Below are 20,250 nucleotides of genomic sequence, written 5' to 3'. Positions count from 1 at the left end.
CTACTGTGGCCCAGCTGCTTGCTAAATTCATTTGATTTTTCTGATATAAATTGACATTTGTATTTAAGGTCCTGACATTATTTCCTCCTAAATTGTCTCCAAAATTGAGCTACCAGTGCTACAGAAGTGCCATCAAATTTCTTCTGAAGGAGTGGAAGTCTTTCCCTTAACTTATTTGGAAGCTGGGGCCAGAAGCAAGATTTATGGCAAAATCTTTATTGTACGTCTCCTACAAGTACCCTCTGTCTTTGTTTCATGAGTTATTCCATGTGCGTAGTTGGAGAAAAGGTAGCAATTTTGTGAGGAATGTGTGTTGTGAGGGTGGTATATCTGCAACATAAACTATCTTAGTGTTAATGGCCAACACTGTTCTGACTGGAAAGTAGTTGGGGAATGCAAAAACAAAGCAAGGCGGTATTTTGTATGGCATGTGTGAAATTCATGGCTGGCTGGTAGGGACATATGGAGGATTTTGAGAAGCATTATATCACATTTTATAACCACTAACAACCTGCCCAAGAACACAGACTGAGGCTGGAGCCTAGCGCTGATCAAATCTTGTACTGTAGACAGTTGTTTGCCCACAGGAATTGAGAAAGGGGGAAAGTTTTTCTCATTTTTTCTGTTTCTTGATTCTCCATTTGTGGATGCTTAGGGAGCCTAGAGTAATTCAGCTGAAGCTGGGGGAATTAGTGTGGCTTAAGACTAACAACTGAAATATATGAATTAAGCCTGTAACTTCAGGTTTTGGGGGAGGTGGAAAGAGGTCAGATCTGAGGAAATTTGAGAGGTTCTGTGTAAAATTATAATGGATTTGAGTTCTGATGGAAACAATGGAACACATTCATACATCACTCATTCCTGGTGGACGACAGGTTGGCCATGAGCCAGCAGTGTGCCCTTGTGGTCAAGAGGGCCAATGGCATCCTGGGATGCATTAAAGAGAGCACGGCCAGCAGGTCGAGGGAGGTGATCCTCCCCCTCTACTCTGCCCTGGTGAGGCCTCATCTGGAGTACTGTGTGCAGTTCTGGGCTCCCCTGTACAAAAAAACAGGGATCTCTTGGAAAGAGTCCAGCGGAGGGCCACAAAGATGGTGAAGGGCCTGGAGCATCTCTCCTATGAGGAAAGGCTGAGTGAACTGGGTCTGTTCAGCCTTGAGAAAAGAAGACTGAGAGGGGACCTGATCCAGGTCTATAAATATCTAAGGTGCGGGGGGCAGAATGGCGAGGCCGGACTCTTTTCAGTGGTGAGTGGAGACAGGACAAGGGGAAACGGCCGGAAACTGCAGCATAGGAAGTTCTGCACAAATGTGCGCAAGAACTTCTTTACAGTGAGGTGACGGAGCACTGGAACAGGCTGCCCAGGGAGGTGGTGGAGTCTCCTTCTCTGGAGATGTTCAAGACCTGCCTGGATGCCTACCTGTGCGACCTGCTGTAGGGAACCTGCTTTGGCAGGGGGGTTGGACTCGATGATCTCTGGAGGTCCCTTCCAACCCCTACAATTCTGTGATTCTGTGATCACCTAGCAGCACAGTGTTAGTATGTTCCAGGTAGATTTCTGTACTTCAATGCAGCAAAGAGCTGCCATATTAGCACCATGTAAAACAAAACCTAATATTTCAAACGTGTTCTCCGTCTTTGTCAGGTGCTATTAGAATGCTTTTTCTTCAGGTTTTATGCATTATGGGACTTCTCATGTGTACTGGGAACTAAGTTTGCATCAAGCCACGCACCCCACTGGAAAGTGGTGCGTGGTTTATTTCTTTGCAGCCTCTATGCCTGTATTATTATAGAATGTCCTGGAGAGAAGAGGGAGAGTTTTTGCAGTGCCTGAAAGTGAAAATGAGAGGTCACTCAGTACGATTAAATGTATTTATTTAAATAGTGAGATATTTTTACAGGAAGTTGGCTATTGCCCCGGACAGATCATTTTTGAGTCTGAAACACACAGCAATAGTAACTAGGCAACGGATCAGCTGGTGGCACTTGAATCACTTCAGGGTGATGGAACAGTCCCCCAGGTGAAGGGGTTAGCACTCATGGGAAGTTGTAGTAACCAGTCTCTACCCAGCTAGAGCACTAGAGAAAGGAACAGAGATCTGAGAAAAGTGAAACCAAGCAGTATAAGTGTTGTAGAACACCAAAGCAGAGATGAGGTTATTCAGCAAGCAGGATGTAATCCAGGCCATACAGCACCTTGTGGAGATAGTATCTGGCTTGTATACTTCTCTTAGTGGGAAGTTACCCCCTTGCCTGTGCACCGCTGCGCATTTCCCTTGATCTTTTCATTCCTGTTGTTTCCAGGTGTTTTACAAGAGTCATTGTTTCCCAGATACTCTCAATTGCTTTTTCTTTGTGAACCTCACAGAAGAGATGAAAGACTTGTCCTCAGATGGGTCTGCTAAGTGTTGCAGAGTGGAGGCAAATTGTGCTGCTCCACTGATTTTTAAGAAATTGCTACATTTGTGAAGAACTGCTTGTATTCTAACAAGTATTCACCTTCAGCCACAAATCCTAAGTGATTTCATAAATTGTGCGTACATACAAAACCCTCTTTCATGTGAAGAACATTAACTTATTTTCTGGATTTGTGTTAGGAGAGTCATCTCTTTTGCCTAAAGAGGAGTCAAAAATGACAATACTTCATGCTTTAATAATTTTACATCTGGAAAGTCTTTCCATGTAGGCCAACTGTTCTGTTCAAGTGGCAGTGTTGTGTGAATAAAGGTACAGTGATCAAGTATAAAACCATCATTTCAAATCTCTCTCTGCTTAACCTCCTTGATGGATGTAAGCACACTGCTTTTCAGCGAGAATGAAGATTTTTTCCATTTCTGTTCAAACACTTCCGTATCTTTCTACAGCAGTTATTCTGATCTCAAAGTGATAGCATTTTGCATTCAAGAAATTGTAGTTAAAAAGAAAATGGCATGGGATTTCAAAATGCGAGGTTTTCCCTGTTTCTTTACAAATGCAAAGTTAAAAGCAATCTTGACAAGGTGTTTTTTTGTTTGTTTGGTTTTGTTTTGTTTTTGTTTTTGCTTTTAAGTGCATGTGTATGGATTACCTGTACTTAAATTTTGTGGTATGTTCACTTTTTTGAAAATGCTTTTGAAGTATTGAGTTCTGCACTTAAACACTGAACGGTTCATAACTATGACATGTTTACTACTGTAAATAGAAGAGAATTAGGCTGCTAGATTCATTTGTCTTGCAATTCAGTGAAAGCCTGTTTGCATATATAGTATGGGAAGATTTGGGGGTGACTCAGGTTTTCCACTAGATGTGCTAATTTAGATGAACTGCTGCAATTACACTGTTTTAGAACACACAGCATGTTATTTCAGAGTATGTCTTAAAAAGAACAGTTTTATAAACTATGATACTTGTGCTCACGTGGATTAATTTGACAGAAAGCCACAATGGAAAACATAATGCATTCCTGCACTGTTTATAGCTGCTTTGTGAAACAAAAGGTGCATAAATGTAATTTCTTTGACCAGTTTTTCTGTACTGGCTGCAAAGGACATTGTCTGAAAATCTAGTCTGGTGACTGATCTTCTGGTAAATTGTTTAGATGGGAGACCTGCAAAGTATTAAACATGAGAAGAGAGAGCTTGTTCCATAGAATTTCTCTTTGTTGATCTTAATAAGTTTCTCTTCTTTACTTGTTTGAGTTTTAATCTGCTGCATGCAAAGTTTGGGCTTGAAGTTAGCATGGCAAAGAACCTGGCTGGTAGCTTGGGTTGCATGCTCCTGCATCGAGGATTCAAGGTCAAGTTCTGTAAGCTGGCTGGAGGTGCAGGATTCTCTGAAGGAGCTCTTTCTGTGCTTGTACTTCAGGATTTTTCAAAGCTCTATTTTGCATGGATTTATATTTGTTTTTCTTTCGTAGTAAAACCTATGTGAAGGCTGAACTTTTTTTTCCCCTAAACTGGAGTAGTTGCAGTCTTCTGTTATATGTGGCAATCAGATGTTTAAACCGCCAACAGAAAAAGAAATCTAAATGTCTTGAGTGGTTAAACAGACAAACGTACTGCGAAACAGAGTGAAAAACAAAAATGTGTGTGGAAGCTGTTCCTGAACCTAAATTGGGATGAACAGTAGTGGTCACTGTTTCACCATGTGGACATGGGCTGCAATGAAAAACATAATATTTCTTTGAAATATTCTCTTCAAGTAGCCTTTCTTTCCCCTAAAAAAAAAAGTCTGTTGTGTCAACTTTATAACTCCTTTGATCTGCTATGATATAAAAGCATCTGTAAGTACTTTAGTACTTTAGCTTAGTACTTCAAGTACTAAGCCTGCCTTCCCTTAGAAACAGCAATGGTTTGTCACAGAAATAAGGTTATCATTCATCTTTTAAGATTTTGAGTCAACAAATAACTACACTGAGTTTCTACACTGGAAGACTGCTGAAGTATGAAACCTCAGTTCAGTCTCTTGTGTTTAATCAGTTGATATTACAGGGGAAGTTTGGTAGTCTGTATTCATCTGTTCTTACTGTCTTCCCTTAAGCTTTTTATTGCCTCTTCTCTGCTCACTCACTTGAAAGACAAATCTAGGGCACAGAGGACCCCATAGTTTTCAGAACTGCGTAGTTGAACTTCATGGGAAAGAGGTATGGTTCTTTCATTACTTCTTTCTACTTTATCCTTGTATGGAGAAGGAAAATGATGTGAGGTCTGCATCCTCTCAGCTATGACTCCAGTTTCATGATTTGCTTTCTGGCAGCACATGTCAGGTTATCAGTCTCAGACAGATCTTAGGAAGAAGATCAAAAGCAAGAAAAAATGCTTGTGTTTCAGTTATTTTATCCTTCCTTCCTGATGTGCCAAACCACCATCATCATTAGTGAAATGTTTTTAGTGAAGTGTCAAAAATTTACTCATCTGCCTTTTTGCTGGAAAATTTAGGTACTGCTCATATTCCATCAGTATTTTCATCATGTCAGTTACACAGGGCGCTTCCATGACTGCAGAATCTGCTGTGTTCAAGGGAAGCCATCCCATCTGAATCAGAGGTGAAGAAATAATGAAATCAGTTGGGGTCGTCTTAGTACTCGTGAACTGTTCTTCATTTATTAAACTTGAGCTCCTAAATATGAACACAGTAGTCTGTAACCACATGGGTAGGAGACACTGACAACAAGTAACCCACAGGACACTGAACTGCAGGCACAGCCAAGTGGTGAAGCTGTATGTGTATCTGCCATACTCAGTAAGACCCATGATCTGATGGTATCTCTTCCTGTGCAAGTTTTCAGTGATTTAGCTATAGTGTTCCAAAATGTAGTAAGTTGATGAATTCATGTCTTGAACCCCAATATCCTTGTTGGTCTTCCAAATCTTTAGCTCTTTTATCAGTCTACCCTATCTACCTAGATTCTGAGGCTAGAAATTGTGCAGAATGCTAAGAGTTGGAGTGTTTGAATATTTTTAATATTGGTCATGTATCTCTCTTGCCCCAGGTATGCTTAGGACGTTTTTTGGTATTTTGGGGCTCTACAGCACTCAACAGCACAATGGTTTGTCTGGTAGTTATGGGGAGATTAACCCTTCAAGTACAGTAGGCAGGAATGGAAGTACCCATATGTAATACAATTAGGTTATGGTGTTCTTCATCTTCTTCACACCACAATTTCTCTGCAATAGCATTGTCTTTTCTTAATGGTGTCTTCTAAAGCTTTTGAATTTAAAAATGTATTTGATTTTAAGGTTTCCTTTGTCATCCATTCCTGTTTCATCAGCAGAGTTCTATCTTTCAATGATCCACAGTTGCCTGATGTGACAATAAATTTCCTCTCTTCAGTATTAGTGATTATTTGAAAATAGCTTCCAACCTCCACTTCTAAACTTTTTCAGCATGTGCTGCTATGTGAAGTTGCATATATTTTGATTTTCTTCAGTGAAACATGAATAGCAAGAGCAGCCCATCAAAGAAATTGTGTCAGAGCTTATACGCAATATTAGGTTTTCATAAAAGGGGAACTCGCACTGTGACAGAGAAACAAGAAGACTAGGCAAAGACATTCAGCAGTCCAATGAAAAACAATACCAGAGTACTGTGGGGAAAGTCAATACAGTACCATCTCTGCCTTGCTTAGTTATTGTTGCTTGCCAGGATTGCCATGTCTAATAGGAGGCCTCTTGTGATGACTGACCTTGGTGGCTGTGGTAGAGTCCATTTGCCAGGAACTTGTAGAGCAGTTTTTATAGGTGCATTTTATAGACCTTTGGGTTCAATAATTCTCCCTGCCTTCCTAGATGTATTTTCACACACACCCACACACACACACACACACACACTTTAGAGTTTTATGCTTTAGAGTTTCATGTAAAGTATTAACACCCAAGAGTGTTATCCTGCAGGCACGTGGTGCAGCTGCTACAAGATGACTGGTGGAGGCCTCAGGGAAAAAAATAACACAGGATTCCTGACCAACTGTTGCTGTTTCTCTCCTCTTTCTTCTCTGCTGCTGAGGACCTTCCAGCTCCTCAGCTCTTGTAAAGATACCGAGCCTTTACACTCTGGTGTTCAGAAGGAAGAGAAAAAATGGAAAGGAGGTGGGAAATATTTAATTTTAAAAAACAAATGAACAAACTCACAACTGTATCTGCTGTTAGGAAAAAACAAAATTCCCTTAAAAAAACAACTAATGTGATAAGGTAGAACCCACTTGCTTTTAGCTGCAATATCCTTATTTGCTCATACTGCTCTTCTGTCATATAGTGTTGTATTATTGATGGTAGTGGCTGCAACGTGTCTGGGAAAGAGATGGGAGTGGAAAAAACAATCCGCTAATGTACTGCATCCCAGGTTCATTAGCATGTTTTACTCTAATGCAGCAGGTATATCTGCCAAACGAAAAATTTGGCCCACTGCTCTGAATTAAAAGCTGAGTAACTTAGCTTCTGCATCCTGACTGTGAATTAGAAAAATGTAAGTGACAGCAAAGTTAATTGCAGCAGTCTTAACACTACTGCTATTAAGTAAGAACACGGTGCTGTAGGAAGCCATGTGCTGAGCAACAGATACAAGCCGCTTTCTCTTTTTTCTCTCACTTCCTAGGCTCCGTCCTCCTCTGCTTTTATTTTGTTCTTTACTCCTTTCTGGTCTTGAGAACTGAAAGTGCTCATTGAAAATGTTATGTTTGAAATCCATATTCATATCAAGTTCTAATCTAGTAACAGCTGCCTTTAAAATGACTGTCAAAAACATCTTTTGTGAGCTGTGCTTGCTAAGCATTTTCTAGTACTGATGTCATTAGCATAAAAGAAGGCTGATTATCCATTTGATTGGTTCCCCGCCAAATGAAAAAGTAGTATTAGATTTTTTTATAGAAATTATATATATCTGTATCTTAGTTATAATTTGTCTTTACTTCTCTCTTGCTCTCTCAAAGCAGAACAGGCCTCAATGCACATCATGCCATAAAAGGTGAATTTTATAACTTTTAGCAGGTAGCCAATTGCTCCCTTCTAGGAGCATTTGATTTATTTCAGCCATCAGTCAGAGGCTGCGTTTATTTCACAATCATGTGGAACAGTCCTGTGTGTTTAACCTTTCTTCAGCAATGGCAGATCTTATGGTATATAGCAGATAATTCAACGTTAGACTGTTCAACCCTTATTTGCTCATACAAAATTCAGAGGGCAAGCAATAATGCATGTAACAGGTGTATTTAAATTCTAATGGATTTTATATGAAAAGTAGCATTACAATTGTTGGCAGTCAGGAACAAGAGAAACAGTGCATCACTTCATATATTCCAAGAGGTCATGAGAGTCTAACTACAACTGGCCCCTGGTACAGGTCGCATCCCTCAGCTCTGTGAGGAGTATCAAAGTGGCTGCACACTGGTTTGTGGCTGTTCATACAGCAGAGACAACTAGATGCATTCCTTAAGATATGGGAGCAGGCAGAAGGAAACAACCACAAGACCAGGACAAACTGACCTACTTCTTTCAGTCCTGTTGTTGGTGAACTCATGTATTGTATTGTGTAACTTTTGTTCTAACATCAGGAGTTTCTCTCTCTAGAAGCATTTAAGTGAAGTAGTGTTACTCCTGCTTCTCACTGCAAATCAGTGAAATTTGTTTTGTTGTCAGTGTCATCTTTAAGGAAAAAAAAAAGTCATGAAGATGAACTTCATATTGCTTGCATACTTATGCAAAACTGACCTGAGATAGACTGGATTTTTTGCCTCTTTTGGCTTAAAACTTGCTTATAGAGTTCATAATTATGATCTGTGTTTTACAAAAAGAGGAGATAAAGCGTGCAGCAGAGCCTGTTTCTTGTTTAGCTCTTAATTGCTTTGACTACTGTCATTGTCCTTCAGTTTATATGTGATGTACCTGAGCTAAAACAATTAACCAGAGTCACCAGCAACAATTTTCTAATATTTGAATCTGAAAGCCAAAATATGCACCAAGTTTTAATCTATACAGAGTTAAGCAAACTAAGAGAGGACCTTGGTTGGCCTTTGAAAACAAAGTTCTCCTGAGGCTAATAATATACCTGATTGACTAGAGGTCTAATTTGCATGATATGTGTTTTGAAGGGAGAACTGTGTTTCACTTTATTTCCTGTCTTTGTTTCCCATGAAGTGTCTAATTTTAGCACATGCTGTACCCATATTTTTGCCATGGAAGAAATGCTTTGGTAGATAATTTTTGCTGGTGTGTATACACAACCTAAAGACAGCAGCCTTTTAATTGATGCAGTTGAGTGCAGTCCAGATGATAACTGCTACTTGAACTAGTCTTCTCATCCTCTTTTAGCTACTGTTTGGGAATGTAAAGGTGATTTTTTTTATAACCTGAATATAAATGCCTGTATCTGAAAACTATTGATAGCACATGTCTCTGGAACTTATTCTAGAAATACCATGGCATTTCACAGATGTAGGCTCTTTATCCCACTCCTCTTAAATTCAGTTCTAAAAATAATGTTGGCTAGACAGAGCAAAACTCCTGCTGGTTTCTATGAAAGAAGAAAGATTTCCAGGAACACAGCAGGATCAAGAGGAAAGAGCTAAATCTCAGAAGCCATCAGAGAGCTTAGAATATACTGTTACTTGAATGCAGAACACAAGCTGTACTGTGACTTTATCAGCCTCCAAAATTTTTCTCCAAAAAATATAAAATATCTCCAAAATTTGATATAAAGTACATAATCTGCTTAACATTGTAGAGCAACACTGTGTCTATATTTAGAATACAAAACAGGGTATGGGGAATAATTTACTGTTGCTGTAGAGCTAGATAAATCATAGATGTTCTGATAGTAGCATAGGCACGACTGCATTTGACTCCAGTGAATAAGATGCTTTTAAAAAATCTTGAGCACAGGGTTTTGAAACGCAACATCTTGAAGTACTGTGTATGCTCTTCTCCATCAAACTGTGTTCATCCTCATTGTATTGGAAGGGGGTTGGAAGACTCACGGGCTGTATGCTTGTTTATTTGCTCAAAGCATTCCCTGTCCTTGTCCTTACCTTCCAAATAGTCACTGGTCCAAAAACTTACAAAACGTAAGATATTTCCTCTTCCTTTTTAAGCATAAGCTCTTCAGTTGTGCCAACATTAACTTTTCTGCAAGTCTTCTCTTTCACTGTCTGGTTTCCATCTCAGATACCATTGTTTAGCTACTGTACCCCTGAAGAATTTTGCAGCCCTTATTGATATTACGGTCATGTAAAAAATATGCTTTACAAAGCCAACATTCTCATATTTTCATATTATAGTTGAATAAGAGAATCAAAGAGCTCTTCAGAGCCAGAGACCATTTTCTTCCTTTGCAGATAAAATTTTTGTGCATGTGCAAACTAGATGAATGCAGGAATAAATAGGTATAAGTTCTAAAACTCTTCTGTTACTCTGTGTTAGTCAGGCACTGCAGCTGACTCTTTTTAGCTGAGCAAATAGAGCGTTTTTTTTGTTCCATCGCAGGTGTGAATTGGGGAGGTGTGAGAGGCCCAGATGAAGCCATGCCAGGGTTGCGTTCAGCTGGACAGCAGCTTCTGGAGAACTGTCACGAGCTGACAGAAGGAAGCATTCGTTGCGTGGTGGTTGCTACTGATACTGACATAGCCTGAAAAGCTTTAGAAATAAAGGTTATGCCACATATGTCCCTTTTTAGAGGGTTATACTTGTCTGATATGGTGGGTTGACTGTAGTCAGCAGCTAAGTGCCCACACAGCCACTCACTCACACACCTCTGCCCTGCCTGTAGTGGGATGAGAGAGAGCAGGAGGAGCAAATGCGAGAGAACTCATAGATCAAAATTCATACAGCTTAGTAGGTAAAGGAAAGAGGGGAAAAAAAATACAAGCAAAGCAAAGGAAGTCGTTCACCACCTCCCACAGGCATTCTGAAGCCCAGCCTATCTCCAAACAGCATCCACCTTGTAAGCTAGAAAGCCCACCCTCTTCTTCCTCCCCCCATTTTTATTGGTGAGCATAACATTAACTAAATCAAATCTAAAACGCAGCAGCATACTATGAAAAGAGTTAACTCCATCCTAGCCAGGTCCAATGCATTCATACTTACACAAAATATTCACATTCCTGGGGGGAATCCTTATAGAAAGGGTTCTTTTTCTCACAGCCTACACAATCCATTGTACTTAATGAGCCTTCCACCTACTCTCTGCTACCCCATAGTCTGTTAAGGGAGCAGTAATTTAGTAACTACTCTAAAAGTTCAAACAGAATAATTGTCATCAAGTGAAAGAGAAGCTCTCTGGAGAATGGTTATTATTTTTCCCAGAAAAATAATTAAGAAAAGCAGGAAAAAAATGTATTCTGCTAGATTGAAAAATTAACCTGTTGGTGAGATGGGAGTGCTTTTGTGGAGCTTGCATTGATTACACAGCCTGTCAAATGGCAGTGGATATTTTGTTCAGTAGAATCAGTACTCTATGAGATTTGAAAGTCTTTCAGAGAGTCGTGTGGGTGTGTGAAAAGTGAAGGAACAAGAATTGTTGTTAAAGGAGAAATGAGCTAAAATGAGTCTGAGGAGAAATTTTATTTTTGAATGCTCAGAAGAAAAATCCCTTGGTATTCAGTAGTTTGAGAACAACAGAATGCTTAGGAAAGAGAAAGTGGGCACAAGTTCTTCCAGTGGAGAATGCAGTGATCTGGTTGAAAAAAAGCATTTTTGTATAAAGCAGTAAATGAAGTTTAGTGATTAAGATTTTTCCCCCCCCCCCACCCCCCGCACACTTTTTCCTTTCTGCAGTAATGTTTTTCTCTCAAATCTGTGCTCTTTTGAAGGCTCTGTAAAAATAAATGGACATTTGAAACACAGAAAGATATGCAGTTACTGACACACACACTGCACTTTTACTTAGCCTGGTGGTGTTGTCTATTGGCTGTTCCTCCATGGTGATGAAATGGTTCAAAGGCAGAGCTGCTTTTTTTTTTTTTTTTTTTTTTTTTTTTTCCTCTCCAGAAATTCAGTTTCAGAAGTTTCAGAAAGATTGATAGACAGGCATACGGGTAAAGTGTGAAGTTAGATGAAATAAAGATGCAAATAAGGATCAACTCAGGAATGTTAGCTGGCTGATACATGGTGCGGTAAATCTGCTTGTGATAAACTTAAAGGCAGACATGCAAATGAAATTGTTTAGTACAAGAGTCCAAAAGACTATTACACAAGATTATGATAGATTACTTCAAATGATGCAGTTCTTTTGCTCGTGTTAAAACAGCTGAACCAAAAGTTGGGTATCCATTGATGTTTCAGTTTTGTTTGTTTTCCTAATAGGCTGCAGATCGTCTGAGTCATACATGTACTTCAAATTGATCCCAAAATCATTACATTTTGGCAGTGGAGTGTTTCATATCTCATTTCTTTTATTCCGTATAATTGTGCATCTTTGATAGTTATGTGCCTTAATATGCCTCGAGCACATTGGCATGAGGTTCTAACACTTCATTATCTTCTACTATTGGAGAAGATAAGGCAGCTGTTGGAACTTCTGGCAAAGTGTATGCAGAAGGAATTTTATTAATTGCTGTAAATATCACAATATTATTTTTACTGTCATTCTGTTGTCATAATTTCTTACCTACCTAATTTAGTATAGGGTTGGGGTTTTTTTCATTTTTTAAGAAGAGTTTTGTAAGCAGTTAAATATGGTGGTCTGTAAGATTGTGGTACTCTTGATGTGAGCTGAGTAAAGCAGGAAACTGGCCAGTGAAACTGAAATCCATAGGCGTAAATAAATTATACACATGCATGTCTTAAAAAGAGAAATCTGTGCTCAGGGAAAGATGGTTCTGCAGTCTTAAGCAACAGGAAAATGCCTTCAAAAGAAAATTGTACTGCTGAGGATAAGGGTCATCTTTAAGAGGTCTCAACACTGCTGCATTTTCTGTGTTGTCCTGAGCACAGCCTGAGATGTGCCTCTGCACTGTGCTGCTCTTACACACCAGGGCCTGCCTGCTCCTGCATCCCTGGTGAAATGGAGAAGGGAGCCCAGGGCCTCCCTGTGCACAGCAACCCCAAGTGCATCAGGGATGGCTCAGCCTCACTCCTTGAGAAGGCTGGGTTCATCGCTGCTGAGCAGCTTGTTCCAGCAGTTGGAGAGCTAGCAGGAGAAAGCAACCTTCTTGGCTGTCAGGATAATGTGTGCTGTTCTTTCTCTAAGACAAATCTTGCTGAGGTCAGAAGGTCGAGTTCAAGTGTTTCAAGGGCTGGATCCAGCCCCAGCCTTCTCAGCCCACGCTGCTGTAAAACCACGTTCTGTTTCAGCATTTCATGGCAGAACATGTGCAGCAGAATTGCTCTCCACCCCCTCTCTTCCCACCTGCCCAGCAGAACTAGTGCTTTGAAACCAGATTATTCCCAAGTGGATTTTTTTCTTTTTTATCTTTGTGACTGTATTGAATTAGTTTCACCAAGCTTATGCTTTAGAGAAATCTGCATTGTCCCATCATCAGGATTTTTTTGCAAGCTTGAGTTATCAAGCAAGGCAATAGAGTAGTGCAAGTGTGTAACATTAATGAAGATAATGAACAGCAGCGTTGGTTCTGTCCTGATGCATGCAATCATTTATGAAGTTGGCTTCTTCAGTCTTTTCTCCAGGTGCTCATACAGAGCCCTGAGAAAAAGAAGCAATAAATACTTAAAACACTCCCAGTGCTTTGATGAATATTTAACATTGTAGAATGTGTAGATAATATGCAAACTTGAGAGTCAGAAAATTTTGATAATCAGAGTGGTTGGTCACTAGGTTGTAGCTCAGGGGTATAGATAGAAATGAATGAAAGTGTTTTCCCAACTGTCTGCCTATGTTTCAGAAAGTACTGAGGGTGCAAATGAAAAAGATCTGCTAGAGCATATCTGGTTCTCTTCTCTCTCTTTGCATTCCGGAAAGCTGTGACAGATCCAGTGATAGAGGGCATTGTCTTGGCTGGACTATGCTGAGAGTGAGACAGCAGGAAGAATAGCTGTGAAGATGGCTGCCAAATGGCAATGTGGTTATGGTACTTTCTACTTCACTTGCTGCTGGGGACTACGCAGGTGGGGCTGGGGGTCTGAGGTGTGCTATGAGAACATCACCCAGGCCTGGGGAAATGTCCAGCTGCTGTGTTTCTTTCCAGCTTTTCCATCCTAAAAGCAAGAATACGGCTCTGAAAACAAGTCTGTTAAGTCCATGACAGAGAAATGGAAGAAATACCCAACTGAAGAAAGCAATTTCTTCTCTCTTGAGGTTCTGAGAGGAGTTAGCCAATTTCCATCCTTTTTACTCCTCTTTCACTTCCAGTCAGAGAATGCAGTAGCCATGATTGTGGTTTGCTAAAAGATGCACACAATTCCCACCTCTGCAGTTTCTGACTGAGAGATCTGCATCTGCGTCATCTGGAAATGCATTGAAGCCCTCTATTTAATAGCCTTCAGAGCACAGGTGATGCCTCCTATGGAAATAAATAACCTCTCAAGTATGTCACCTAATACCTGATAGCAGAGGAAAGCAATGTTTTTATTGTTGCTGCTGAATTTTGCAGCAGCTGGCACAGAATTGGCCATGTTATGCACATAGGCCAGAAGGACAGCCCTGTCTCTGGGAAGGGCTCTCCATGCTGATCTTGGTGTTGTGCTCTTTCTAGAAGATAAATTTGTCGTCTTTATCAACAGTACTTGTCCATCAGAAACTACTGTGAAATGCTCCGTAAAGTTAGCCTTAAAATTATAATTCTACTAGGACTTAGTTGGAACCCAATCCTCCTTCTGCAGATTTTAGTCCTGTCTAAACGAAATGTGATGTGTCACCCATCCAAAAACAGCTAACATTAAAATGCAGAGTTGGCTGTGTGGAAGACACTTGGAAGCAACGTAGGGGTGAGAAATATATTATGACTATGCTTTAACATTAGATAAAAAAGTAAACTGAGTTTTCAAATAAACCCCTTACAGTCAAAACCAACAAATGATTCAGTAACGAAACAAAACTGATGGGATCATTTACGAAAATGTAGTTGTGCTCCTGAGATCAGAAAAACCAACATAGGACACAGAATGTGAGCACTCATGAAAGTAAACTTTGAGGGAAGACCTGCTGGGCTTTTCCCATGGTCCTAGTTTTCTGTGGATACCATTTTTGAAGAGATCAATAAGGTTTCCATTCCAGGTCAGAAAGTCACTGGAAAAGGTGGTGAAATTATTTAACAGCTCTCTTAATTAGGAAAATAGATTCTCTGCAACTTATTTATATAAGATATTCCACCTCGCAGTATAGAGGCGTAGAGTAGATGAAAACCATTCCTTTCTATGGGAGTAGAGAACTTCACATGATCATACTAGAATTTGTTTTTCTCAAAAATAGAGACTTAGGTTGCTTATGCTATCTTCCTTTTCCAGAATTGCAAATACTCATCAGTAGTGATTGGTACGTGTTAACAAACTGGAAAGGCACAAGTTTATCTGCAATTTCATTTAGAGAAACGAAGCCAAAGGGAAATGGGAAAAAATGCTTCTTGTTTACCAGCAGTGCATAGTCTTGCCCAGAGGTCCAGGTCACAGAGAGGTTCTGATACACTTGCTGAGCATCCCTGGGGACAAGCAAAGTGGAAAAGCAGACTGTTAGTGTCTCAGACTGTATGCTGCAGAGACTGTCAGACCAGAGGACTAAGTGAGCAGCTAACTTGTGGGGCTACCAAGAAACAGGATTTAGCTGTAGTGAGGACTTTTTAAAATACTAACTTGGAAATGAATACAGCAGGAGGCATTATCCAGCACATTTTTAAATGCTTTAACATTTTGATAATTTAAGGGAGAGAAATAGTTACAGGATTCTTTTCTCTAAATCCAAGCAGAAAATACTCATTGAGGATGTCCAGGCAGAAGATAAAATTCATGAGAATGGTCTAGGATATGTTTGTATATACAAAGTTCTTAAGATGAGAATGTGAAATAATAGCAGTAGATTTTGAAGGAGTGCGAATTTGCTTTTTCATGTAGGAAAGATTTGAAGTGTAGCAAGAGATCAATTCAAATAGGAGAATGAAGTCTGAAGAAAGTGAAAACTATCAGGTAACAGAGGGCAAACTCAGAAGTGTAGCAGAGACACTTAAAGGTCATTACAAGAAAACTTAGGTGCAAGATGAAAAGCAGCTAGCAAGAATCACAAATAATATGAAATGTTTGCATAAGGCTATTTTTTAACAATTCATTGTCAAAATGGAAAGGCATATTGATTAGAGTTGCATAAGGGATTGTCCTTTTTTCCTCTACTGTTCAGTATTCCATTAGCAATTTAGATAATGGGAAGATTTTTCAAATTCCTCCCAACTCCACAATCCAAAGAGGTGATTTATGGCTGGCCATACTCTTATCCAATTCCGTGAAGATATGAAGTGTTCCAAGCTCACATTTACTTCCAGGTTTACTCGAGTCAGTAGTGAAGAAGAAAAATACAACTGCAAACAGGCCCACATCCCCTTGGTTTTCATTAATAGTGATGTTTAGAGAAAATAGAGACTGCTACTTTAGGATGCACCAACCTGAAAGATCTAGGCATTCATGTACCCACATGTATAGCAGCAGGTCATTTTAAAAGCACTGCTCTACTTGCATCTGGGCTTTGCGTTCCCTTACAACCTCTCCAGTAAGCTTGTATGGATTGTGACAGTTGCTACCACTGTCTGGCAACTTATGATAATGGCTTTCCAAAAGAAATAACTGAAGTAAATCCATTCAGGCTTTGCATAAGAGGGACAGCTTTGGAGCTGTTCAAAAACTTGGCCTTTGTTCTGATGGTCTTTACCTCAACACAAGACTTAATCAAGACAGTTAAAATATGTAACTGAAAGAAAGCTAAATACTTTTTAATTTTAGTCTTAGGATTTAAAATATCATTGGTCTGTCAGAGCACTTTTAATGTTCCTGTTGCATCTTGAAGTAAATTTTACTTTCCTGACTCTCACTTTTGTGCTTTTTAGTGGTCCTTCATTAGCGGATCCGTACTTTTCCATAATACTGGTTTCTGTTAAAGCAAGCTCTTCCTCCTGATGTTTGCTTGACACTCTTAAGAAATCCTAGTGTACACCAAAGAGCTATTTTCTGTAGGACAGTCTCAAAAAACTTCAAAATTCAAGTCTGTATGCATATTGTATACCACACCCTAAATTCTACTGTAGGAACATCATGCTGGCTGAGCTATTACGTTCAAAGTCTGTGACAAAGCATATATAACACTCCAGTCCTGAAAGAAATGTGATCATCCAGGGTCCTGTGGAAGCACTGCAAGTTCAGCTGTGGCATTACTCTGATTCAGCTGTGTAACTTCCCATCCTGAAACAAGGAAGGACAGAAGGACACTCACTGCCTTTGGTCTTGCTGCCCCATTTGCAGTTGCACAGCGTTTCTGGGCACTGTGTTGCAGGAGGTTTCTGATTAATTCATACCTTATACATAATCATTATACATTAAGTCTTGTGAGTCTAGTTAAAGAATCTCCATTTATTCGTCTTCTCTGTATCTCCTTTAGGAAGTGTGATAAGTGTCTAAACTTCTGATTGTCATCCTGAATTCTCTAAGATTCAGCATTATCAGAGAAGCCACTAAGCTGGCCTTCAATCCTCCAAAACATTCAGATTTAAAATATACATATTAAGTATATCTATTCTGTTGGTTTTCTGTGAGTTACTGGGTTCCTTTCAGAGAAATATGTATGCTGAATAAGAAAACAAGCAAGTAGCAATTGTTTTCTCTACTTACCAGAGGTGGTCACCAAAATTAACGAGGTTTATTTTTATGGCTCCATTCTCTGTTTCCCTTTTGACCTCGTTCTACTATATATATATAGTACATGATATATACATATATATATATATCACGTTAACAAAGATGAACACCTTGAAAGAATTTGTCTGAAACAGTCCTCTACTGTAATAGTGGGAGAGCTTACATCTAGAGCTCTGCTTGCTTGATTTCTCCTGCAAGGATCATCTGTGTCACAAAAGAAGTACAGCAGAAGACCTGTTTTCTTCCCAGTTGAACAGTTACATTTAAGCACATACAGCTAACTTCAGGACACTTCGAGATATCCTGTTTCTGTGAAAGATAGGGGAACCAGCTAAATAACGGGGAAGCTCAAGTAGAATGGGGCTCTCTATTTGGGCACAAAAGACAAAGATGAGTTTTGTATTGCTGGGAGCAGACATAACTTAGTGAAGACCTAGGCAATATTCTCAGACGAGAGGAAAAAAAAAGCAAGCAAGGGAGGCACCTGATGCATTGTCTGATGGATGCATTTCTGCAGGACTGGCATTTGTGAGATGTCTTTGTAACAGAGCAGCAGGGAAGAAGGCATTCTCGCTTCTCCAGAAATAATAGTTTCTTCATTTTTTTTTCCCCTTTCACCCTTTGATATTAATAATGGAATCGCAGAATGGTTTGGGTTGGAAGGAACCTTAAAAGATCATTTAGTTCCATACCCCCTGTTCTGGGCAGGGTTGCCAGCTACTAGATTGAGCTACCCAAGACCCCATCCAGCCTGGCCTTGAACATCTCTAGGTTATTCATACTAATGGTATTAATTTTGTAATAAACTTACGACCCCGCTATCCCAATGGCTGTAGCTGCCAGGCTAACAGAATACTGGGAACAAACTTCTTGAGAATCTGGCACAGGATTATGAGATTCAGTGTCTGCAGCATGTGGAAAGATATCATCGGTTATCTTTCTTGACTTCTCTGTCTCTTCATCTACTTGAAATTAATTTTGCAGACTGAGTAATGTATGGAGCTTACTGTCTCCATATACTCTTCTAGATTAATGTGTTCAAACCCACAGAGTTAGTATTTTGTGCATCAAAATTCCTGAATAATTACTGAGGTCTCGATTGTGCCTGCACAGGATAGGTTTGTATTTTATTCTCACAGGAACTGGGGTCCCACTCAGTTCTTTGAAAAGAAAAGTCATCTTTCAAGATTCCATATTTTTCTGAAAATCAGCACTTAACAGGTGTGTTTTGTAAGTTTTGTAACAGAAATGTCTGTGGTTGCCTTGTTAGTCTGCTCTTAGTGGCTATGGATGAGCCCAAGTTTCTACCTCTTCTACCTGAAGAACTACAGTGATAACATTTTAGAGAACCAATTGTTCCGACCTCCTGATCCGAATTTTGAATGTAATAGCTTTCTAGAGGAAAAAGAAACAGTGCTCTGCCTCATTTGGGCATTGAGGTGAAAATGCTAACGTGCTTTACAGTTCTGTTTCTGGTTTTTTAGTGCATATGTGGCTTTTGGTGCCAACCATTAGGATTCAGGAGCCGTTTGTAATGAGCTCTCCAGAGGTTTCTTGTACTTTGTGCACCCTCGAGCTATATAGTAAAGTCCTATAGACTTTCTGTTTTTCTGCTACTGATTTTTCTCATTACCGATGAGTGCTCTGGAGTTTGGAATAAAGTAGGGAAATGTCTGGATAGCCCTGTGCAGTGCTGAGCAAAGATGATTTAGCTTGAATCCTTCCTTGGATATCGCTTCATGGCAGTACCTTGTGTCCTTTACACACGTTCCTTCTGTCTGTACTACTGCATTAGTTGTGAATGCATTATGTTTCGGTCTCCTATTTACAGTTAGTAAAACGTTGAAGATTTTTTGACAGAACCAAAAGAAAAAAATGTGGCTGTTCCTCTCAGAATAGTTGTTTCTTTGTTGACCTTATATGGCTTTATTTAGGAATGATATCACCAAAAACAAAACAAAAAGCAAAACACAACAAAAAACCTCTACTCTGTTTTGATTTGTAGATTAAAACAACAGATGATTTCTCCAGCCATGAGGAGGAAGAGGAATATGAGGATGCTTACATGCTTATGGGAGGCGTGGAAGCTGAATCAGCCATAAGTAAGTCATAATGAGGCATCTTTCTCAGTAGCAAATCATGTGCTGCATTGGGTGAGATTATTGACAAACACAGGGACCAAATTATTTTAAGACTTATAACTTCCATGTTATTTGTACTTCTGGAGAGGACAGATGTCCTAGGAGATGGGGAAATGCAAGCAAGGGATGACAAAATCATCCCTCTGTGAGACAATCGCAGTGCAAACAGTGTTCCTGGTAATGTCTGCAAATTTCTGGTCTCTGCTTCACATCTAGAAAACAGCTGAATTCTACAGGTTCTCAGAGAGCCTTTATGTAAGAGAATACACTGCTTACAGGTGTGGGCAACTCCTGTGTGGAGGCACAGGTAGTAGGCATTTTGCATCTTGATCTTCATGAACCTAAACACAGATTGATCATGAGTTTGTTGCTAATCTGTGTGATCATATATTTCCCTTGAAAAGTGCAGAGTTATTTATTTGCATTTACTGATGACAGTCTCTTGTAGTTAGATATATTTTTGCATTGTCATGGATTTATGAAACTAAACTTTATCTTGTTTTTGTCTTACCGATTTGTTGGCAATTGTATCTTTCCAACTGTCTCATATTCTGTGTATAAATGCAATTTCTTATTTGCTGTGTTTAAGCCTGCTGTTTTGGCATGTCTAGGTAATATAATTGACACTAAAAACGTAGCTTAGAAATCTGTTAGCCCTGATATGTATCTACTGTCTCTATCATGTTTCCTCTGTATATAGGAGCATCTCAGGGTAGATGCAAGGAAAAAGAATGTAAATTGTAACAGCTGGCCATGTTAGTCAGTCAACTATGTGCCCTAATGTCCCACTTTAACCAGTGGTGAAATAAAGGCCTTTCCAAGGGGTAACTCAGAATGGAAAGGGCTCTGTATTA

At 39.6% G+C, this 20,250-nt stretch overlaps 2 protein-coding genes across 8 annotated transcripts in view; one reads left to right on the top strand and one right to left on the bottom strand.

Moving 5' to 3' along the window:
• Positions 1 to 20,250, top strand: part of BANK1 (B cell scaffold protein with ankyrin repeats 1) — a 131,368-nt gene that overhangs the window by 88,998 nt on the left and 22,120 nt on the right. For all 7 annotated transcript variants that reach the window (XR_006167536.1, XR_006167539.1, XR_006167538.1 and 4 more), the window contains one exon: positions 19,261 to 19,357. Coding sequence is in view for 1 of the 7 variants with exons in the window: in XM_042811425.1 (XP_042667359.1) it covers positions 19,261 to 19,357 (97 nt within the window). In the remaining 6 variants the exon portion in view is untranslated. The remainder of the gene's footprint in view (positions 1 to 19,260; positions 19,358 to 20,250) is intronic.
• The window catches only part of SLC39A8 (solute carrier family 39 member 8), a 114,957-nt gene continuing 105,950 nt past the window's right edge, over positions 11,244 to 20,250 (bottom strand). Inside the window, exon 13 of the transcript XR_006167541.1 lies at positions 11,244 to 15,061. The gene's annotated coding sequence lies outside the window, so the exon portion shown is untranslated. The remainder of the gene's footprint in view (positions 15,062 to 20,250) is intronic.

This window comes from Centrocercus urophasianus, unplaced genomic scaffold, assembly GCF_019232065.1.
Source record: "Centrocercus urophasianus isolate 14NV4802_14NV808 unplaced genomic scaffold, USGS_Curo_1.0 seq_13, whole genome shotgun sequence".
NCBI lineage: Eukaryota > Metazoa > Chordata > Aves > Galliformes > Phasianidae > Centrocercus > Centrocercus urophasianus.
The sequence above is the reverse complement of the archived record's forward strand: the minus strand, read 5'-3'. Positions and strand labels throughout refer to the sequence as shown.